This window comes from Colobus angolensis, unplaced genomic scaffold (genome assembly GCF_000951035.1).
Source record: "Colobus angolensis palliatus isolate OR3802 unplaced genomic scaffold, Cang.pa_1.0 Scaffold215, whole genome shotgun sequence".
In the NCBI taxonomy this organism is placed as follows: Eukaryota; Metazoa; Chordata; class Mammalia; order Primates; family Cercopithecidae; genus Colobus; species Colobus angolensis.
In genome coordinates, this window is record NW_012115322.1 from 1,594,527 (window position 1) to 1,618,983 (window position 24,457).

The 24,457-nt window shown below is 38.4% G+C and overlaps 1 protein-coding gene across 3 annotated transcripts in view; it reads right to left on the reverse strand.

The window, feature by feature from the left end:
- RIF1 (replication timing regulatory factor 1) overlaps positions 1 to 24,457 on the reverse strand; it is a 73,758-nt gene that overhangs the window by 26,816 nt on the left and 22,485 nt on the right. For all 3 annotated transcript variants that reach the window (XM_011943057.1, XM_011943054.1, XM_011943055.1), the window contains exons 10-24: positions 23,346 to 23,497; positions 21,095 to 21,212; positions 19,702 to 19,878; positions 19,350 to 19,460; positions 17,646 to 17,708; positions 16,453 to 16,553; positions 14,589 to 14,675; positions 13,258 to 13,328; positions 12,875 to 13,055; positions 10,829 to 10,936; positions 9,695 to 9,844; positions 7,392 to 7,491; positions 3,469 to 3,733; positions 1,967 to 2,009; positions 653 to 855 (exon numbers count right to left, since the gene is read on the reverse strand). In XM_011943057.1, coding sequence (XP_011798447.1) covers positions 653 to 855; positions 1,967 to 2,009; positions 3,469 to 3,733; positions 7,392 to 7,491; positions 9,695 to 9,844; positions 10,829 to 10,936; positions 12,875 to 13,055; positions 13,258 to 13,328; positions 14,589 to 14,675; positions 16,453 to 16,553; positions 17,646 to 17,708; positions 19,350 to 19,460; positions 19,702 to 19,878; positions 21,095 to 21,212; positions 23,346 to 23,497 — 1,930 coding nt within the window. The remainder of the gene's footprint in view (positions 1 to 652; positions 856 to 1,966; positions 2,010 to 3,468; positions 3,734 to 7,391; positions 7,492 to 9,694; positions 9,845 to 10,828; positions 10,937 to 12,874; positions 13,056 to 13,257; positions 13,329 to 14,588; positions 14,676 to 16,452; positions 16,554 to 17,645; positions 17,709 to 19,349; positions 19,461 to 19,701; positions 19,879 to 21,094; positions 21,213 to 23,345; positions 23,498 to 24,457) is intronic.

Sequence of the window (24,457 nt, forward strand, 5' to 3'; positions counted from 1 at the left end):
CCAGCTTGGGTGACAGCGAGACTCTGTCTCAAAAAAAAAAAAAAAAAAAAAAAGTATTCATGTCTAGCTTTAATAATTGTCCAGGCAGGGCAGGGTAGCTCACGCCTGTAATCCCGGCACTTTGGTGGGAGGCCGAGGTAGGTGGATCATGAGGTCAGGAGACCGAGACCATCCTGGCTAACACAGTGAAACCTTGTCTCTACTAAAAATACAAAAAATTAGCCAGGCATGGTGGCACACATCTGTAGTTCCAGCTACTCAGGAGGCTGAGGCAGGAGAATCACCTGAACCCAGGAGGCGGAGATTGCAGTGAGCCGAGATTGTGCCACTGCACTCCAGCCTGGGCGACAGAGTGAGACTCTACCTCAAAAAAAAAAAAAAAAAAAAAGTTGTCCATTTCCTCTCCTCCTTGTCTCTTTTATTAAGGATAATTTAAACTGCTTTTCTTGGTTCCTGAAATCAAGGTTATTCTAAGCACCTACGAAAAGGTGAAATAATATTTAATAATTATTGTGTATTCCAAATGTAGTATTTCAACTAAGGAATCCTCTGTAACAATACCCCATAAGAAAAGATTAATTTAAACCAAAATATCAATTTACATGATCACAACAGAATAGTTAGTTGTATGTAAGTTTTGTTGTTAGCATACTTTAACTCTTCAGGATAAACCAACAGCGTCACTTTAGCAAATGTGGCATTCCAGAACTGAGCACTCTGTTTTCGAATCTGTTTATTCTTGTGCAGAAATATTATGCATAATAGTGGGGAGAGTTGTTCAAGAAGTTCACTGTCATAAGTTCCGGTGTAGTTGAATTGTAGGCAAGCAATAATTTCTCCCAGTAGCTTTTCTAACTAGGAAAAAAGAAAAAATAAAAGCAAAAAATATACTAAACATTAACTCACAGAATATGTGTTGCTATTTCAGTTTTTAAAATTAAGATAATTTCAAGCTAACCCCCATTGTTGCCTTAAATATATATCACTCTTTATAACTCGACAAATTATCAGGTGAATTTGCTTTGGTTATTAATATTACAGTTCAATTTTGAACTTATTTTCTATTAACAAAAGAAATTATGTTTTTGTAATAATTATAACAAGACAAATAGTTGCCTACATATGTTCACCTAGAAAACTTTGGGTCCAATCGCCATCATATATAAAGGGATAAGCTAAGAGTTGATTAACTAGGCTGGGCTCAGTGGTTCACGCCTGTAATCCCAGCACTTTGGGAGGCCAAAGCAGGTAGATTGCTTAAGCTCAGGAGTTTGAGACCAGCCTGGACAACATGGCAAAACCCTGCTTCTAAAAAAATACAAAAATTAGCCAGGAGCAGTGGTGTATGCCTGTAGTCCTAGCTACTTGGTAGGCTATGGTGGGAGAATCACCTTGAGCCCAGGAGGGCAGGGGTGTGGTAAGCCATGATCATGACACTGCACTCCCACCTGGGTGGGATTTTGTCTCCAAAAAAAAGAAAAAACAAAACAAAACAAAAAAAACCTGTAAATGTGTTCATATAGTGTTATTAAATGTCCATTAAAAATGAAGAACAGGCCAAGCATGGTGGCTCACACCTATAATCTCAGCACTTTGGGAAGCCGAGGCAGGCAGATCACTTGAGGTCAGGAGTTCGAGACAAGCCTGCCCAAAATGGTGAAACCCTGTCTCTACTAAATATACAAAAAATTAGTTGGGCTTGGTAGCATGTGCCTATAGTCCCAGCTACTCAGGAGGCAGAGGTGGCAGAATCACTTGATCCCAGGAGTTGGAGGCAGCAGTGAGCCAGGATCCTGCCACCGCACTTCAGCTTGAGTGACAAGAGTGAAACTCTGTCTCCAGGAAGAAAAAAAAAAGAAAGAATAACCCCTTTAAAAATCAGCAGAATTATGTTTAAGAAAATTATCTAAACCCTATCATTTTCTCATCATGAAAGTATGGTGTATGGACAATTGTCTATTTTTACCTTGTTGTTCAGACAACTATATACTTTAGGAACTTCATCAAGCCTAGGAAGGAAAACACATAAAATAGAATACCATTTATATTTCTGCAAGTTAACACTGTACTATCTATCAAGCTAATCCTAAGAAAAAGGTAATAAAGACATAATAAATATAATATAAATTGATAATATAAAAAGGTGCCCAAAGGCTTTACAAGTAAAAAAAACTCAAATGCTAAATATTAAGCATAAAACCATCCCATCTTTGAAAAATGAATCACAGAAAATATCTACAATAAGCCTCAAAGTAAGAATCATATTAACTGCTTGTTTCTGTACATTTCTTTTAGGCATTATTTTTAATGTAATATAGACTTAAAGATTTGCAAAGAAAAGTTCATGGATTTGGGGGTTGTACTTTATAAAATCTGTTCCAAAAACATTCTCTGTTAATTTATGAAAGATAAACTGTCTTATGATTGAACCACACAAGCTTACTGTAAAGAATATTGATGAATCCTTTCAAAATGCTTGTACAAGTTTGTTACCGGGGCTTTTTTTTTTTTTTCTTTCAGGTTTTAAGGCACTGCTTGCTTCGATTCAAATAAAGGGTGATGTAAAACTAATTCAGTTTTTTGGAGAGCAATTCAGAAACATAAATGTGTATGCCCTTTGAACCAACATTTTTACTAATTTTCTACAGAAATAGTGGCAAACGTGGGCAATGATTTACGTATAATGTTCAACTGTTATGAGGGAAAACACTAGAAAAACATGTATGTCCACCAGTCAGAAATTGGGTAAAAAGTTTAACAGAATCACATGTAGACATTTTTAAAAATGAGATTTTCGTGTATATGGTACAGAGACAGCCATCCTTCAGTATCCATAGGGGATTAGCTGGCTGTGGTGGTGGCTAATTCCAGGACCACCCTCCTGCCAGGATACCAAAATCCATGGATGTTCAACACCCTAATATAAAACAAGTTGTATTTGCATGTAACCTAAACACATCCTCCCAGGTTTTAAATCATCTCTAGATTCCTTATAATATCTAACACAATGTAAATAATTGTCATATTGTATTTATTTGCATTATTTTTCTTTTTAATTTTTCCAAATATTTTCGATCCAGGGTTGAATCCATGAATGCGGAACCCATGGATACAAACAGCCAACTGTATTAGGTGCATACCATATAATTAACTGCAAAACAGCATGTCAAGTAGGCTTTCCTATCATGCATTTAATAGGTATGCTTGTTTGCATAAACAATTCTGAAAAGATAAGCATTGAAAAGGAAAGGGAAAGGAAAGTAACAGGCAAAACAGAAAGACTTCCAATTTCTCTTTCATATTTCTATACTCCTTGAACTCTCTTTTTAACAAAAGTGTAGTTTTTTACCCTCTCCACAAAATTGTCAAGACTACCATCTACAACACAGCTGATTAAAAAGTAAAAGTTGCGACCTATATTTAAATTGTATACATTTAATTCAAAGCTACTTAGCCCAAAATACTTACTTTGAGTTTTCATAAAATAATGCCAGAGGTCTTGTTAAAGTTGCAAATATTTTTCGGATCATAGAAGGCAAAGAAATATGTACAAGTACACTGGAAATAATGCTGGTGATTGAATCGCCAATAGTGAAGAGGGTATCGGAATGTGCTTCCTTGAAGCTCAGAGTGTGGAAAGAATAGATCACTTTCACAATAAGTTTAAATAAAGAAGTCAATTTCCCTAGGGGCTCATTCTTCTTTTTGGACCAGTCTGAAGGTCTCTGTGGTGCTAAAAACAAAAATTGAATTAAAAACTCAAGTAAATTGAAAATAGGGTCACTGTCCACTTTTACAATGTATAGCTCACATTTAAATGGTAGATACATCAGCTGGGCACGGTGGCTCATGCCTGTAATCCTAGCACTTTGGGAGGCCGAGGCGGGCAGATCACAAGGTCAGAGATCGAGACCATCCTAGCTAACACGGTGAAACCCTATCTCTACTAAAAATACAAAAAAAATTAGCCGGGCATGGTGGTGGGCGCCTACAGTCCCGGCTACTCGGGAGGCTGAGGCAGGAGAATGGCATGAACCTGGAGGCGGAGCTTACAGTGAGCTGAGATCGCGCTACTGTACTCCAGCCTGGGCGACAGAGCAAGACTCTGTCTCAAAAACAAAAACAAACAAAGTTAGATACATCACATACATGTCCGTTTGTTGACTAACACCCCAAACAAATCATAACATAATGTACCATTAATGGATAAGTATCACTAGAACATTATCTTTACAAATGAGAATGGGAGACGAAAACTACTTGGCGGACCATGAATATGAATTTCAGAAAAACAAGTCCATTTTTTCTTAGGAATTATAAAATGCATCTCAAACTTTTATTTTACATTTCATAAAATTTCAACAACTAATATGCAAGAAAGTACTAAATTATGTAAGATAGGTTCCAAATTTAAATTTTAAAAGTTAGTTTTAAAAACAAAAAATTTCCACCAAGAATGACGGACCATTTCCTTGCTCATCTATAGTACACTGATCCCTACACATAACATTGAACAAGTCCGAGATGCAAAGCCAAGAAAGAATGCAGTAAGTCTACTGCCTGTTTCCTAGATTTAAAGAAAAATATTTGTCCTAAAAGTACTGTCTTTTTTAAGCTCCGCCTCCCGGGTTCACGCCATTCTCCTGCCTCAGCCTCCCAAGTAGCTGGGACTACAGGCGCCCGCCACCTCGCCCAGCTAGTTTTTTTGTATTTTTTAGTGGAGACGGGGTTTCACTGTGTTAGCCAGGATGGTCTCGATCTCCTGACCTCATGATCCACCCGTCTAAAAGTACTGTCTTTCTTTTGTACCTTTAATCCCTCTGTAAACATCTACCTAGAAGAATAAACCCACATAGCTCTTGCCCAAAAAATATACCCATTCCAAAATTACTTGTTTCTCTCAATCAAACCATTCTTTTAAGGAACGAGATCTCAAATTTAACAGAAAAATGAATGCTTCTAAATTAAAATTAATCTCATATGGTAACATGAAAAACAAATGTTGCTACTAAAAGGAAGTTCATCTTTCTCCTTGGAATCAATTTCTCAGACATTAATGTACATTGAAAAACTATATCCAGATATCCCCTGACAGAATGTTGAGGTGAGGTGACAGGCATATGTCAGGAGACTGGTTACATACAAGTGAATGATCAAGTTGTAAATACATTGAGGGTAACAAAAACCAGGTTTCTCACTATTAGAGACAATAGAGACAAATACAGAAAGAGGAATGAATAGCATAATCCATGTTATATTAGATGGTAAATGAAAGTGTATCTAGAGAAACAATTGTGCCACAGTAAGTAGTAATTAACCTTGCAGTGGAAAACCTGGCAGATGCCATCCTCAAACAAACAGGAAGTGTTAACATCACCAGTAATGGGAAAATAATAAATTGAAAAAGAACTACAGCATTACTTCTGTGGCACTCCGGTAAAGAAATGAATGGACCCTGAATCTAATCTTAAAGAAATATGATAATCCCAGATTGAAAGACTCTAAGAAAGTAAAATTGCTTTTTTTTTTTTTTTTTTTGAGACGGAGTGTAGCTCTGTTGCCTAGGCTGGAGTGCAGTGGCATGATCTTAGTTCACTGTAACCTCTGCCTCCTGGGTTCAGGAGATTCTCCTGCCTCAGACTCCCAAGTAGCTGGGACTACAGGTGCGCACCATTCCTCACTCATTTTTGTATTTTTAGTAGAGACAGGTTGTCGCCCTGTTGACCAGGCTGGTCTAGAACTCCTGACCTCAAGTGATCCACCCACCTTGGCCTCTCAAAGTGCTGGGATTACAGGCGTGAGCCACTGCACCCGGCCTAAAGTTGCTTTTTGAAGGACACAAAAGACAAGACTGAGGAACTGTTCCAGGTTGTCAACTTGCCTAAAACTATACCTTCAAATGGTTTGGCGGGGGGTGTGAAGAATAAAATGTATATTCTGGGGGGAGGGCGGAGCAGATAAGAGAAATGCAATAAACCGTTAACTGAGGAACCCGAGTAAATGAATACGAAGTTTCCACGTAAACTCTTGCAATATTTCTCTAAATTTGAAATCATCACAATATAAGTCACCAAAAAAATCCCAAGGCGATCCTGATAATAACAATTTGCTTTCAGTTAGTCTTAATATTGCTTCCTCTTCTCAACTACTTTTAAAAATCTCCCCATTACCCGAATTTTACAGCAAGAGGAACTCTGGCTCTGTTTTGCATGGACATGGAGTGGAAAAGACATTTGTAACTGTGGGCTTACAGTTCCTGAATTGGATATTCGGTTAAATCTAATTTCAGAAGTACCAACATAGGTAAAATTATGTCTCTATGAAACTTTGGTGGCTTATAATTTCTGACATTATCTGTTATACAATCTTGGTATACTTAACGGTTTTCAGAGATAAGCCTATTTTTGACACACTGAGGTAATCGGATTAGGTCCTGGTCAGCCCAAGAGGAGAGCTAAGATTGGTATGTCAAGAACATCTATAACCTATATTTCTACGGGACTCAGGCCGGGATGTTCTGACCTATAATATACTTCAGGAGCTTAAAATGTTACTCCATATTGCTACTTAGTAAAAATTCAAAAACCAAAAAAGATTCTAAGAATGTTTTAGAAAACTCATTAATGGCAGATCTTATTGGTAGATAATTTTATGTTCCTAATCTTTAAACAATAAGAAATAATATATATCAACATCAACTAACATTTTTCATTAATGACAGATTATCACTACCTATATGGTATGAACATATAAATACAGGTGGATATATTTGACTTCATTGAATCAATTAGCAGATTTCAAAAACTATTTGCTACAAAATAACTTAAAACTAACCAAGGCATATGGTTTTTAAAAATCACACAACTTGTTATGATCCCAATTGTCCAATTTTAATCATTTACCATTTTTCAGGTAAACAGAGTTAAATATGTGTAACATTTCTGGAAAAAAATAACCAATTAACTGATCCCATTGTTTTCTTTTAAATTATAATGTCAATTCAATGATTATTTTAAATCAGGCTTGCAAATAAAAACATTTTAAGTTATGTCTAAGTTTCCTGTCCAGATAATCCTTCATACCAGATGGAATGAGTAAAACCATTTGTACCATCAGGCAATCTCTAATTAGAATAGTATTTATCTTTCTGTGTTGTAAAAAGGAGTAAAGACATTTTGTGTGTCATAGAGATAAGAGAATGATACACAGCATCTGAAAATTAAAAAAAGAGAGAGAACATGTATGAAAGCTCCCGGCATAGTAACTAACATGGTTAAACAAGATCAAAAGTTACTAAAATGAGGTGGCAAAGGTATTAGGACTTCCCCTGGCAAAGTTCAGTAGTGCTTATAAAATACTGGATAAACAAAGGTTAAAAAATACATACTTACATTTAACTTTGGGCTGATATTTAATATTATATGGTGAAAAGTCAATACAATCAACCATTATAGTAATAATATGAATAATTCTATCCAGGAGCAACAAATTCTAGAGAAGAGAATATCACTGTTAGAAACATTCAAGTACTGGGACAGTATTCAACAAGAGTAAGCAACATGAAAAAATTACTGTAACTCCCATATATTCTATGTAACGTATGCCACAGCTTACAGTACATTAAGTGCAGCCACCCATGGCTTAACAGAGATCCATTCTGAAAAATGGGTCATTAGGCAATTTCATCTTGTGGGAACACAGGGTACTTACACAAATCTAGATGATACAGCCTACTACACACCTATACAGTCTGTTGTTCCTAAGCTACAAACATGTAGCCTAGGCACCCATACAGGTATGTAGTTATACTGAATACCACAGGCAATTGTAACACAATGGTATGTATTTGTGTCTAAGCATCGAAAAGACACAGTAAAAATACCGTAACTATGACGTTCTGCAACCACCTTGGGATATGTAGCACTAAATTTGTGGTCTGTTGTTGACTGACATATTGTTATGAGGCACATGACCGTACATGATTACATATTTTTTTCAGTTAACTGCTGTTAGTCAAATAGTCAAATACTGTACTTTCTCTCCCTCAATATTTAAGAAAAATAATTCACCTTTAAGATTCCCATAAAAGCCATCATATCAACCAATAAACTGAGACTGGAAGTACTAGGATCATAGATTCTCTATCAAATTCCTCTTGAAAATGATGTAGTAAAAGTTTTCACTAAACCCAGTGGAAACAAAACATAAAAAGAAGTTGCTGGCCAGGCCTGGTGGCTCACGCCTGTAATCCCAGCACTTTGTGAGGCTGAGGTGGGCGGATCACCTGAGGTCTGGAGTTCGAGATCAGCCTGGCCAACATGGTGAAACTCCCTCTCTACTAAAAATACAAAAATGAGCCAGGCGTGGTGGCGCACACCTGTAGTCCCAGCTACTAGGGAGGAGAATCACTTGAACCTGGGAGGCAGAGGTTGCAGTGAGCCCATATTAATAGCACCAGTGCACTCCAGCCTGGGTTGTCACCCAACAATCACTGTGAGACTCTGTCTCCGGGGGAAAAGAAAAAAGAACTGTTATTTTTACTTTCCTTTATTCCTCATTAAATTACGTGTTAGATACAAGATGTAGAGAAAACACACACAACAAATATCATTTCAATAATCTGCATGGAAAAACAATGGTTTCTGTGTGAAGACCATTACCAAGATTATACACAATAATAAATAATTGAAACAACCAAAATGTCCTTAAAATAGCAGAATTCCAGGTCAGGTGCAATGGCTCACGCCTGTAATCCTAGCCCTTTGGGAGGCCAAGGTGGGTCACCTCAGGTCAAGAGCTCGAGACCAGCCTGGCCAACATGGTGAAACCCCATCTTTACTAAAAATACAAAAATTAGCTGGGCGTGGTGGTGCACACCTGTAATCCCAGCTACTCGGGAGGCTGAGGCAGAAGAATCACTTGAACCCAGAAGGTGGAGGCTGCAGTGAGCTGAGATTGTGCCACTGCACCCCAGCCTGGGTGACAGAGACTCCATCTCAAAAAATAGTAAAAAATAAAAAAAAAAAGAATTCCAAGTAATGGTACAACCATACTACAGAATACTAGACAGCACTTGACAAGAAATAATAGAGCTATATGGATTGACTTGAAACGGAGCCAAGACAGTGTTTTACGAAAAGTTACATAATTACTTCGCAATAAGGATTTCCTTGCTAAGAATACTGTATTCATATGCATATGCAAGTATCAATATACAAATGACATGTGTAAATAGAAAGAGGTCTATTCTGGAACGACATATATCAATCTGTTCCCAACAGCTGTCCTTTCCATGAGGAGGGAAGGAAAGAGAAAAGAGACTTATATTTTCTAAGACTACAAACTTTCAAAGGGATTGAATTTAAACATCTAACAGATACATATGCGGAAGTGAGGTCCAGGACAGCAAGGCCCTTGAACTGTTAATCTACAAAAACAGAAGCACAAGGAGATACACAGTATAGTAAAAGATCTTCACTGTTAATAGTAAAAGATCTTCACTGTTAATGATCCCAAAACATGAACCTTAGAGCCCAAAGACACAAAACTGTTACACAAAGCATACTTGTTTTCAATATCAACTTTGTCACATATAAACAGAAGCAGTAGTAAGTGAGAGCTCACAAATGTTATCTCCATTTACTTGAAAAGAATCCTTTAAAAACAAAAAACAGTCGCATCAGGACAAACTCACAGAAAAGCCTTCATCTTCCAAACTGGACATTATCTTGGAAGAAAGTTCCTCACAGCACAAGTTCTCTTCTGCTGTTGCCACCAAAGCAGCACAACGAGCAAATGCTCTATATAATTCTGACCAAGTTCTAAGTAAAGTCTTCATGGTGGCCTACCAATAACAATTTAAAAAGTTCTATTAATATATACCTATATATCAAATAGTTTCTGGAATCAATACATCTTTTAAAAACACTGCAACATTTAATGTGTCACAAAAGAGACTAACGGCTAGGCACAGTGGCTCACGCCTGTAATCCCAGCACTTTGGGAGGCCGAGGCGGGCGGATCACCTGAGGTCAGGAGTTCGAGGCCAACATGGTGAAATCCCGTCTCTACTAAAAATACAAAAAATTAGCCAGACGAAGTGGCGGACGCCTGTAATCCCAGCTACTCAGGAGGCTGAGGTAGGAGAACTGCTTGAACCCGGGAGGTGGAGGTTGCAGGGAGCCAAGATTGAACCACTGTACTCCAGCCTGGGCAACAAGAGCGAAACTCTGTCTCAAAATAAAAAACAGACTAACACAAAGTAATAACCTTTCCCCCACACCCCAGAGATCTAATCGAAGAGAGGAAATAAGGCCAGGATACCAAAACTTATCAAAGATCCAAAAGAACTTCTCTCATCCTTCATCATTCTCCTAAGCTAATGATAAAGTCATAAACAAGTCTTATTTTAGAAATTATTGTGGGCTGGGCACGGTGGCTCATGCCTGTAATCCCAGCACTTTGGGAGGCCAAGGCGGGTGGATCACTTGAGTCAGGAGTTCAAGACAAGCCTGACCAATATAGTGAAACTCCATTTCTACTAAAAATACAAAAATTAGCTGGGCGCGGTGGTATGGTCCTGTAGTCCCAGCTACTTGGGAGGCTGAGACAGGAGAATTGCTTGAACCCAGGAGGCAGAGGTTGCAGTAAGCTGAGATTGCACCACTGTACTCCAAGCCTGGATGACAGTGCGAGACTCTGTCTCAGAAAAAAAAAAAGAAAAAAGAGAAAGAAAAAGAAATCATTGTGGAAGCTGATTATAAAGGATGAAATAATATTTTCAGAAAAGTACAAATCCCTTAGAAATCAATACTTTACAATGCCTTACCACTGGAAATCGCGGTTCTGAAAAAATATGGTTTACTGGTAAAGTCAATGCACCATAGATGGCACTAAAATTATGTTCTAAGGCATCACCTTGATTTACTTCATTGGTCTAAAACAAGAAAAATAATGAAGTTAGACAAATCATCATCTTATTCTAATCCTAAGTAGTAACATAACTTATTTGTAAGAAGTGGGCAAAACTGTGTCCCTCATGATGAGATTCAAAATATGTTTAACTCCTAACACCTGGAACCTACGAATGTAGTCTTATTTGGAAATGAAGTCTTTGCAGATGTTCAGAAGGGGTCCTACTGGATTAGGGTCAGCCCCAATCCAATAAACAGTCTTTTCTGTAAAAGGAAAATTTGGATAGGCACAGAGAACAATACCACGTGAAGATGGAGGCATAGTCAAGTGATGCAGCTACAACTCAAGGAAGGTCAAGGATTGCCAGCAACCAGCAGAAGCTGAGAGGCATGAAGAGGTTCTGCCTCAGAGCTCCAGGAGAAACCAATCCTACCAACTCCTTGATTTTGGATAGCTGGTCTCTAGAACTAAGGGAGAATAAATCCCTCTTGTTTTAAGTCATCAAGTGGCTGTAATCTGTTAACAGCAAACTGGGGAAATTATGCACTATGTTTAAATTCTAAAAGAGATTCCCAGAGCCAACTCCAAAGTCTTCTACTATACATACACAGCATTCCAGCAAAAACTAATACAATAAAAAGGGCCTCTGTGACCGTTCTAACAGTGGGAAGCTATTTAAGAATGTAGGCCGGGTGCGGTGGCTCATGCCTGTAATCCCAGCACTTTGGGAGGCTGAGGCGGGAGGATCACGAGGTCAGGAGATCAAGACCAACCTGGCGAACAGGGTGAAATCCCATCTCTACTAAAAATACAAAAAAAAAAGAAAAAAATTAGCCGGGCATAGTGGCGGGTGCCTGTAATCCAGCTACTCAGGAGGCTGAGGCGGGAGGGAGAATGGCGTGAACCCCAGGAGGTGGAGCTCACAGTGAGCTGAGATCGTGCCACTGCACTCCAGCCTAGGCGACAGAGACTTCATCACAAAACAAAAACAAACAAAAAACAAAAAGAATGTAAATGACTTTTCTTCCAGAAGAATAGTGTGCTAGTTTGAGTAGTCAAAATAAGGGCTAGGTAACTATAATGTAAGAAGCTGGGCACGGTGGCTCACGCCTGTAATCCCAGCACTTTGGAAGGCTGAGGCTGAGGTCAGGAATTTGAGATCAGCCTGACCAATACAGTGAAACTCCATCTCGACTAAAAATATGAAAATTAACTGGGCGTGGTGACGCACACCTGTAGTCCCAGCTACTTGGGAGGCTGAAACAGGATAATCGCTTCAACCCATGAGGCAGAGGCTGCAGTGAGCCAAGATGGTGCCACTGCACTCTAGCCTGGGTGACAGAGTGAGATTCCGACTCAACAACAACAACAACAAAATTCCTTCGAGTTATTTCATTTTTGAGTTACAGCACTATTAGCCCAGAGAATGCATATTCCCACTTAATGATTGACAAAGAGGCTGACAAATCATAAACAGAACGTGCTGCACAGCCTGTCACCATTGCCAGTTCTGTTAAATATGTAAACGTAAGGATTTAAGTATTTAAATACACAGATTATTCAACTCTCAACAGATTCCTGACTTAAGGAAATAATATATGGCTTTGAGGTAATCACCAACGTGGCTTAACTATGGGAATATACAGCCTAGTCAAGATAACCACTGTTATTCCATTAATAAAACTATTGAAAGAACCCAAGATACAAGATTTTACATCTATGTGAGCCTTCTAGGTTTATAATCACTACTGAAGAAAATGAAGATGATTAGTCCCCATTAAGTTATAGTTTCTTTACCAGTGAGGCAGAAATGCAGTAAAATCAAAAATACAAAGTTTGCAAATTCCACCAGAAAAAATATTTACGATCTTCTATTCAAATGCAAACTTACTATTCATTTCCCCAATTGCACACACACAAAAAAAGTGTATTATCTAAAATATGCAGATTTGTTTCATACCTGATTAATCAATTCAGTTAATGGGGTGACTATAACACTCCACATTTTCCAGAGATGCTCCTTATTTTCCAACTGCTTTGCATTTTGATTGATAACATTTAAAACTGAGTCACTGAAAGCCAGTGGTGAAGTTGGACCAGAAAGAACACAGCCTACAAGTGATTCCAAACTGAGAAAGAACCTGAAGAAAAAATTACAAACAATGCATCAACTTTCTGGCAGGAATATATTAATTTAATGTTAACAAAATTCTAAAATAACTGACAAAAAGTTAATGAATTGTCTTTTTTTTAAAAAAAATCTTAAACTTAGGAAATAGTACATAATCTCATTCATTACATAACTTTTCCAAGACAAAGTTTCAAGTTAAAGTACAAACTTACCTTTCATCTGATACACCACATTCCAAGAGATTGTTGAAAATTAATTGAATTAAGAACAAAGCTGGAGTTCCCTGAAGGAGAAAATGAAGCCAATATTCTCAGTTACAAAGAATAGAACACTTGTTTTTTATAATCGGTTATTTAAGAAATAAAATTGTTTTAGCATGACAAATTCAACTTTTGGTATTACTTAAGGTATGACAACCATGTTAATAAAATTATTTCCATAAACTACACACAAAAATCAAGCTCTTGGCCAGGCGTGGTGGTTCACGCCTGTAAACCCAGCACTTTGGGAGGCCAAAACGGGTGGATCACGAGGTCAGGAGATCGAGACCGTCCTGGCTAACACGGTGAAACCCCGTCTCTACTAAAAATGCAAAAAATTAGCCAGGCAGGGTGGCACGCGCCTGTAGTCCCAGCTACTTGGGAGGCTGAGGCAGGAGAACGGCGTGAGCCCGGGAGGCGGAGGTTGCAGTGAGCCGAGATCACGCCACTGCACTCCAGACTGGGCAACAGCCTGACTCCATCTCAAAAAAGAAAAAAAGAAAAAAAAAAAAAAATCAAACTCTTCAAGTCTAATCATAGCTGTTTCCTCTACACAGAAAATCAAGGAATGATGAGATTCCAGATATAAAAAGAACATCAATCTAAAATTTACTGGAATCCCAATGCCTACATCCTAGAGACATTAAGTGCATCTCACATTAGCTTCCAGTATTTGTGGCAGTAACCAACACTATTACCACACATAAACAAATACGAAACTTTCCTTTTGGAGCCATTTATTCAATCCAGGAAAATAGTTTCTTCATTCACATAGCAGCATATTTAATTCTTTACATTAACTATCAGTTTTTCCTTTAATTTGGTCAATATACTTCAAATCCAATACTCTCAGAATTTTACATAGGTTATCTTTTTTTTTTAAAAAAAAAAAAAAGGGAAATATGGCTGGGCGCAGTGGCTCACACCTGTAATCCCAGCGTTTGGAAGAGCAAGGCGGGGGAATCACCTGAGGTTAGGAGTTCAAGACCAGCCTGACCAACACGGAGAAACCCCGTCTCTACTGAAAATACAAAATTAGCCAGGCATGGTGGCACATGCCTGTAATCCTAGCTACTCGGGAGGTTGAGGCAGGAGAATAGCTTGAACCTGGGAGGCGGAGGTTGCAGTGAGCGGAGATGGTGCCATTGCACTACAGCCTGGGCAACAAGAGTAAAATTCCGTCTCATAAATAAATAAATAAATAAAATAAAATAAAATAAAAAATTAAAAAAGGAAGTATAAATGTTTTTCGCCAATCTTCATATTACATTTAAGATACTTGCATTAAGAATATCCATATTAGCAACCTGATATGCTGGTGAACCTAATACTTTCTGAGGAAGACCTTTAATTGTAATTTCCATGAGGACCTATGAGAGATAAAAGGTTTTACAGTAAATTAGCCGTAAAAATATTATCTAATAAAAATCTGAGTGTTAACGATATCTCTAACAATTACAAGAAATGTTCATTCATTAATGTAAATATAATCTCATCAGTTAAAAAAGATCAAATACATTCATTTGCTAACATGAATATATCTGCATCCGTTTTAAAAGTTCAAATACAGAAATATAAAAAGCAAGTAAAGTCTTTAATCTCCAGGGATAATCAATACTTTCAGTTCAGAGTCTATTTTCCTAGACCTTCTAAATTTCTGTATATGTAAGTACACAGAAAAACACACAACTTCTTGGGCAGTCGGTTATATACACACATTCCTTTAAACTATTAAAAGTCATTACAATGTAAATCACTAATGATATTAAGCTCTGCAACTAACCTTCATTTTACCTTGTTACAGAGTTTTTGCATCAATATAGAAAAATACTGCTATATGAGTGCCCATTATTTAGTCAACCATTTTTCTATTAAGGGACCTTGAGACTATTTGTATATTTTTTTATACTACTAATAGAAATTCTGCAATTAATTATATTGGTACCCAAAGCAAATATTCAAAGGACTGCTAACTAATAGTTGGGTCCAAGATTGCCAAATCAAACTGACTGAGCCTACCAAATTGCTCTCCAAAAATACTACCACACTGGTTTTTTTCTTTTTTGGGACAGGGTCTCACTGTTCTTCAGGCTGGATTGCAGAGGCACGACCTTGGCTCACTGCAGCCTCAAACTCGTGGGCTGAAGTGATTCTCCCACCTCTGCTTCCAGAAGAGCTGGGACTACAAGCATGTCACCACGCCTGGCTAATTTTTGCAATTTGCCCAACTTGACATCCCAAAGTGCTGGGATTACAGGTGTGAGCCACCATGCCCGGCGGTAATATACTGGTATGAACACGCACTACATAACTTAAATGTTATAAAAGAGTTATGTCAGTGAAAATACACTTTCACATACTGTCATCTGAAACAGATTAATAATAATAGACAGTATTAGTTTGTTCCTGGCCTACAGTACTTTGCATGTATCAACTCATTTAGTCTTTAACTACTGCTACATTCCCTCTTTACACATGGGGTTAGGCAAAGCCAAGGGAATAGATAAATTGCACAAATTTACCCTAATAAATAGTTAGGCTGGTATTCAACCTAGTCTGCTCCAGAGCCCTTGCGATTAACCACTATGCTATACTGCCATAGAACAAGTAACTGTCAAAGTACATAAAGGAAACAAAATTAGAATTTAAGGGTATTGTTTGTTCCATCGGAGCTTATTATGAGACGCTTATATCATCAAAATCATATCCAATTCACTTTTCTTCCTGTACTACACGGGTTAAAAAAAAAAAAAAAGTGTTTTAATACCAAAGTCATTCTCTTGGTTAAAAACAGTTAATTTAGAACAAAGTACCAGCTCACTATTAGTGGTTTTCAGCAATCTTGTCGTAAAATTAAAGGACATTTGAGTTTCTTCAGTTCAAGTTTCATGTCCTTTACCCTAGTTTTTCTCTGTACGGCAGGTATTTCTTTTCTTATCACACTGAAGACTTTAGTGGCTGTTGTTATAGTCACTTTATTAAAAAGGTTTCGAATGACTCTGTAGTTAATAGAATGGCACTTACTGCAACAGGACTAAACTGCTGATGAATGTTTGATATAAAAAATGTCTTCCCAAACTATCTTCGATATAAAATTTAACTTCAGAAAATGGTTTTTAAAGTCCAACATATGGGTATTATACTCACCAGCGTTTTTGATACAGGAAATACTTCAGACTTTACTATGCTTTCCAAAGACTTTAATAAGAGAGTCAAAACTTCAGAACCTGGTTTCTCTTTTTTGTTACCTATCAAAAAACAAAAAGGAGGGTATAGTTTTGTTTTGGTTTTTTTTTTTTGAGCTGTCTTGCTCTGTCACCCAAGCTGAGAGGTACAGGGGCACAATGTTGTGCCAAACTCCACCCATCTCAATTTCCCAAAGTGTTGGGATTACAGGCGTGAGTCAGCCCAGCCAAGAACAGTGTATTTCTTTTTTTTTTTTTTTGAAGGAGTTTCACTCTTGTTAACCAGGTGGGAGTGCAATGGCGCCATCTCCGCCTCCCAGGTTCAAGCGATTCTCCTGCCTCAGCTTCCTGAGTAGCACCACCATGCCTGGCTAATTTCGTATTTTTAGTAGAGGCAGGGTTTCTCCATGTTGGTCAGAATGGTCTCAAACTCCTGACCTCAGGTGATCCGCCCGCCTTGGCCTCCCAAAGTGCTGGGATTACGGGCATAAGCCACCGCACCCGGCTAGAAGGGTGTATTTCTAAGCATGTAATTTTAGAGATGACTATACAGAGAGCTGTAAAAATTTATTCTTTTCTAAATCAACAATAGTAAGTACAGTTGACCCTTGAACAACACGGGTTTGGACGGCATGAGTCCACTCATATTCAGATTTTCTTCCATCCCGGAAACAGCAAGTTCTACCCCTCCTCTTCCCTCCTTAGTGTACTCAACGTAAAGAGAAGGATATAACCTGGTTCCACTAAATGACTGTGTTTTCTTATGATTTTCCTAATATTCTTTTCTCTAATTTACTATATTGCTAATGAACACAGAACACAGCATATAATGCACATAACATACAAATATGTGTTCATCAGCTATTTATGTTATCAGCAAGGCTTCCAACCAATAGTAGGCTATCAGTAGTTAAGTTCTCGGGGAGTCAAAAGTTATATGTAGACTTTCAACCATATGGTGGGTCAGCACACTTAACCCCAGTGTTGTTCAAGCATTAACTATAAATTAAAGCCTGGAAGCTATGGTAATACAAGAAATACTTTTAAAATACATTTTATATACTGCCAAATAATTCACTGGATGCTAAAAAAATCATCTGATCACCACCTATTTCAAAAAAAAAAAATCATTTGATCAGTGTTAATAGTGCTTACCTGATTCAGTAACTGACTTCACCAAGCTAATTAGCTCCTTCCAGATAGCACTGACAACCACATCTGTCAAACAAAATAAACGAGTATTTTAAATGAAGTACATATGACTATGTACTATGACTAACACTCTCCTTTTACTTCCTTAAAGAAATAAATTGAACAATATTTAATTTTCCTCACGATATTCAGCCCTGTAGTAAGTTTATAAAACATTATCACTTCAGTTTTTGTTTGTAGAAACTAAGTATGTTTATTTTTTGAGATAGGGTCTCGCTCTGTCCAGGCTGGAGTACAGTAGCACAATCATAGCTCACTGTCACCTCAACAACCTGGGGTCAAGCAGTCTTCCCACATCAGTCTCCCAACTAGCTAGGACTATAGGTACATACCACTACCCCCATCTAATTATTATTATTATTATTTTTTTTTGTAAAGACAGCATTCTCACTACATTTCCCAGGCTGGTCACAACATCTGCCTCAAGCGAACCTCCCACCTTAGCCTCCCAAAGTGCTAGGGTTACAGGCATGAGCTACCATGTCCAGCCATAAATGTGTTCCTTAAAACAACTATAACATGTTAACACTGAATTGTATAACTAAGGGTAATTGCTTTATCTTTTTTTATTATCTTTCTTTTCTGAATTGAATGCCCACTACTTTTGAGGCAGAGATTGTTCACAGAGATTCAGAAGGATATCTACCAACCAACAGAAAAAAAATTATGTGATTCACTGTGATTCTTTTTCCAACCAGTTCCAACAGCAAACAATTTTTGAAATTTCCTTTCCTCATTACTTGATAGGCCATATAACACAGGAGTTTAGGTACAGATACTAAAGCCATAGAGCTTGACACAGTATTACCACGTATAAGCGACTTCGCACAACTTATGTATTTCCTGTATTACCCAGTTTCCTCATTTGTAAAATGAACTAACATGGAAAGTTACTGCCAAAATTAAATGAATGTATGTAAAGTTCTCGCACAATCTGGCCAGTAGGTGGCACCATATAAATATCTTCTATTTTATCTTATTTTTTATTTTTTATTTTTTTATTTTTTTATTTTTTTTTTGAGACGGAGTCTCGGTCAGTCGCTGGGGCTGGAGTGCAGTGGCCGGATCTCAGCTCACTGCAAGCTCCGCCTCCCGGGTTCCAGCCATTCTCCTGCCTCAGCCTCCCGAGTAGCTGGGACTACAGGCGCCCGCCACCTCGCCCGGCTAGATTTTTGTATTTTTTAGTAGAGACAGGGTTTCACCGTGTTAGCCAAGATGGTCTCGATCTCCTGACCTCGTGATCCGCCCGTCTCGGCCTCCCAAAGTGCTGGGATTACAGGCTTGAGCCACTGCGCCCGGCCTTATTTTTTATTTTTTAATACTGAGTCTTGCTCTATCACCCAGGCTGGAGTAGTGGCACAATCTTGGCTCACTGTAACCTCCACCTCCTGGGCTCAAGCAATTCTCATGCCTCCGCCTCCCGAGCAGCTGGGCCTACAGGTGACAACACGCCCACCTAGTTTTTGTGTGTTTTGTAGAGACAGGGTTTTGTCATGTTGCCCAGGATGGTCTCAAACAACTGAGCTCAAGTGATCCACTCACCTTGGCCTCCCAAAATGCTGGGATTAAAGGTGTGAGGTACTGTGACTGGCCTATTTTTTCTTTTTAAACACACATTTGAGCAAATAATAAATCAAATTCTCTTACCAGCGGCATCTTTTCCAACTGCAACAAAGCTATCATGAACAGCAGTGATAAGTGTATTTGCATGTTTGGAAAAAAAAGAAGGGCTGCTGATTAAGGGATGTTCCAGTGGCTCTGAAAGGGGAAGAATAAAAGATAATTATGTAAAACAACAGATTTACAAAATACATTTCTCACTATAAAACTTTAAAACATCTATTAAGTAGGTGTGTTTTCTATAAAAAAAGATTCATATTTATTTCATACACAACTATAAAATATTTTGGCTGTGAAAAAATAACACCTCTCCTCACCCCAATGCAGTAAGTCCTGGACTGTTTTAGTAATTAAAATTATTCTTAAAATATTTAAATACCTAAGCTCAGCACAAGTTTATTTTGCTTAGCAAAACTCAAGGCCTCTGGACCCAACAAGAAATGAAGCAACATTTCAAGTCCCAAAAGTTGAATGGAAGGTATTGTGGCCATTCCACCTAAATTCGAACTCAGGTTCATTCGGGGAGTTCCTGGGGCTCCATACGGGGAGGAAGCACCTTTAAGAAAAAAAGAAAGGGTAAGTCATACAAGCTCATTTTATATTAGCTACCCAAATGCATATATTTCATTTCAATGAAACTTTTAAAAACAGAGTTTAAATGTCTCAGGCATTAATCCATATCTTGAAATATTAACATGCAGGTATTCTGTAACATAAATTTTTAAGACTCAGATGGCAAATATAAAATAATACATATGAAATAACTGTCTTTCAATGATATACATAGACACTTTATAACTGCTAAGATTTTTTTTTGAGACAGTCTCATTGTACCGTCAAGGCTGCAGTGCAGTGGTATAATCATAGTTCACTAAAAATCTCAAACTCCTGGGCTCAAGCAATTCTCCCATCAGCATTCCAAGTAGCCGTAACTATAGATGGATGGATGTCACTGTGCTCCGCTAATTTTTTTATTTTTTGTAGAGACAGGGTCTCACTATGTAGCACAGGCAGTATCGAACTCCTGGCTTCAAGTGATCCTCCCGCCTCAGCCGTCCCAAGTGCTGAGATTACAGGTGCGTGCCACTGCACCTGGCTGAAGTGTTGTTTTTGTTTTGAGACTTGAGTCTCGCTCCCTTGCCCAGGCTGGAGTGCAGTGGCATGATCTTGGCTCACTGCAACCTCCGCCTTCCAGGGTTCAAGCGATTCTCCTGCCACAGCCTCCCAGGTACTACCTGGGCTTACAGGCACCCACCACCATGCCTGGCTAATTTTTGTTATTTTTGGTAGAGACGACGGGGTTTCACCGTGTTGGCCAGGCTGGTCTCAAATGCCTGACCTCAAGTGATCTGCTGGCCTCGGCCTCCCAAAGTGCTAGGGTTACAGGCATGAGTCACCTCGCCCAGCCAATGTGTTGTTTTTAATAGCGCTAAGATTCTGGTTCTAAAACCAACAGACTTTCATGTTAGCTGCTCTGAGGCTTTTTTTGTAATGTACCTCATATAATGTACTGAAAATACATCTGTCTTTTCTAACCACAACTACATGCTTACAACAGTACTCAGTAACATAAAAACAAAACAAACAAAAAAAAAACCAGGAAGACATAATGGATTTTTTGGTAACGAATCTAAAAATTATGAAGTGCTTCATTTCATAGGAAAAACACTGAGTAAAACCTCTCAAAGCTTGTTTTATTTCCTACTTCAAAACTATGGCTCTAGGTCAACAAAGCCTGATTAAAAAAGCAAAAAACAACATCTACCTCTTACCTTTGTGTACAGGAGTCATAGGATTTAAACCTGGAGATGTAGCTACATGACACGAATTGCCTTGAGGTGAGGCATTAGAATCAATGCTTATTGTACTTTGAATCAGAGGCACACAAACCTATGGGGTAAAAGAAGAGAAAACATCGATCTATAAACTATACATCTGTCACAGTTTCTAAAAGCCTCACATAATATAAATTTCATTAAATGGAGCCTTAATATATTCCATTTTACAGATTGTTTCCATGCACAAACAGGCTAAAAAATGAAATTTGGAAAAAATATGAACATTTTATTACAATTGTATTTGCCCTAAATGTGTATTAGCTAAACTTGTTTATATAAACATCTGCATTGTATACATTATTGGTAGACTAATTTTAACTTTTTAAAACTCTGGAACATCATCCTAGTACCAGTCACCTGTAGTTACCAAATAAATTATTCCAATTAATGTATTGGATAAATGCAAAGGGTTAGCCTATTGGACCCTTAAAACGGTAGAATTTGGAAAATTCATTATGATCCAAATTACGTTACTGACAATACCCATCTTCAATTATTTCATGTTATATAAAATTTAAAACTCTAGGCTGGGAACGGTGACTCAAGCCTGTAATCCCAGCACTCTGGGAGGCCGAGACGGGTGGATCACGAGGTCAGGAGATCGAGACCATCCTGGCTAACATGGTGAAACCCCGTCTCTACTAAAAATACAAAAAACTAGCCAGGCGTGGTGGCGGGTGCCTGTAGTCCCAGCTACTCGGGAGGCTGAGGCAGGAGAATGGCGTGAACCCAGGAGGCAGAGCTTGCAGTGAGCCGAGATTGCGCCACTGCACTCCAGCCTGGGTGACAGAGCAAGACTCCATCTCAAAAAAAAAAAAAAAAAAAAACAAAAATTAGCCGGGTGTGGTGGTGGGTGCCTGTAGTCCCAGCTACTCTGGAGGCTGAGGCAGGAGAATGGCGTGAACCCAGGAGGTAGAGCTTGCAGTGAGCCGAGATTGCGCCACTGCACTCCAGCCTGGGTGACAGAGCAAGACTCCATCTCAAAAAAAAAAAAATTCAAAAGCCAAGGATGGAAATAATTGCAAAAACCCAAAAGGTTTAGGTGAGATTAAACTTTATGTCTAAATACCAGTAAGGATATGCAAATCCTGAAGAATTCGTAAAATCATTGTGTAACAATTAAAAAGAATCCTACAAATAGGATTAAATCACTGGTTATCACTATGTAGCCTAGAAAACAGAGGAACAAAAAAATAACTGGTCCAACCTTATATCTACCCAGTGTAGCACTTGATTTCTCATTTTTTTTTTTTTTTTGAGATGGAGTCTCACTCTGTTGCCTGGGCTGGAGTGCAGTGGTGCGATCTCAGCTCACTGCAACCTCCAACTCCTGGGTTCAAGCAATTCTCCTCAGCCTCTCGAGTAGCTGAGACTTCAGGCACATGCCACCACACCTGGCTAATTTTTTGTATTTTAGTAGACACGGGGTTTCAACATGTTGCCCAGGCTGGTCTCGAACTCCTGAGCTCAGGCAATCCACCTGCCTCTGCCTCCCAAAGTGCTAGGATTACAGGTGTGAGCCACCATGCCCGGCTGATTTCTATTTCACTGATGCTGGTTTTCTTCTCAATCATATTCCAAATCCTCTAGGGGAAAAAAGTCTCTTTTTAAAATCATAATGCTTGTAGAGTGAGAATGAGTATTTGAGTACTTGCTGATTTAAAAACATTTCAGGGCTAGGTGATGGCTCATGCCTGTAAGCCAGCACTTGGGGAGGCTGGGGCGGGCGGATCATTTGAGGCCAGGAGTGCGAGACCAGCCTGGCCTCCATGGTGAAACCCTGTCTATACTAAAAAATACAAAAAATCAGCCAGGTGTGGTCGTGTGCCTGTAGTCCCAGCTACTCGGGAGGCTGACGCAGGAGAATCACTTGAACCCAGGAGGTGGGGGTTGCAGTGAGCCAAGATGGCGCCACTGCACTCCAGCCTGGGCAACAGAACAAGACTCTGTCTCAAAATAAATAAATAAATAAAAACATTTCAGGTAAAGGGGCTCCATTTCAAGCAATTGAACAATATCCCTGTGGGAAATGAATTTAAGTTATCTGCCAGTCAAGTGAAAGATCTTTTATATGTTCTAATCTGCTAACAAACAGCAAAAATAACACTAAAAGAGTAAACTGGTAAGAACTTAAGAACACATTAACAAAAACATAAAGTGCTATAGTCAACACTTGTAATGTTACCTGTTCAAAATTAGCAGGAAGATGAGGTCCAAGTCTCATCAGTAAATACCACCAGACTTCTAGTTTTGTTAATGCTAGAGTTTCTGTTCTCACATGGATGGAACTCAAAGGCTGCATTAACAACTTGAGTCTTTTTGCACTACACAGTATATCTTAAAAGAAAATAAGCACACAGGTAAAGAGACATCTAAGCTAAAGACTAACTCCAACATTAGCTATGCAATAGTCTTTTATCACAGCAAGAGAACAGATTTTAAAATATTTTTTAAAAAAATAAATCCTCAGGATGTCTTTGCTCTACCCAAAACTTGCATTTTCATAAACTGTAGTACTGCTGAACCAAAAACACTCAATAAGGCAAAAATGTATTTTAAAACAAATAAGTAGTATTTATTACAAGACTGTGTGCCAGGGGCAATTTCCCACCAGGAAATACTTTAGGTTGGTTACAAATGAGGGGATGCTACTGACATCTTATGGGTAGAGTACTAGGGACACTGCTAAACTTCAACACACAGGACAGTCCCGAAAAACAAATTATCCAGCACAAAATGCCAAAACTTTGAGCAATACTGTCCTAGCTGCTTTAGCATTCTCATTGCCCCCATTTGACAAAGAAACGGAAGCATGTTTACATTATGTCAAAAAAGGCTATCATTTTAAAAATCAATTATTAATATATTCCATCAAAAATCATTACTACTGGGGCCATTGATTGAATACATTTTTGAAATCTAAATAGATTCAGATTCAGGACTGCCCTATCTTAATAATCATATTGTTAAAAATTCAGCATAGAAATTAAATCCAATCTTCAGACAAAACATTTATGCCAAATGAGTAAGACTGGGGATATGAAAAATTAAGACATAGTCTGTGCTAAAATAACTTGTCAAAAAGACCTTAAAAGGGTTGGGCATGGTGGCTCACGCCTATAATCCTAGCACTTTGGGAGGATGAGGAGGGCAGGTCCACTTGAGGTCAGGAGTTCGAAACCAGCCTGGCCAACATGGTGAAATCCTGTCTCTACTAAAATTACAAAAAGTTTAGGTGGGCGTGGCAGTGGGCTCCTGTAATACCAGCTACTGAGGAGGCTAAGGCAGGTGAATCGC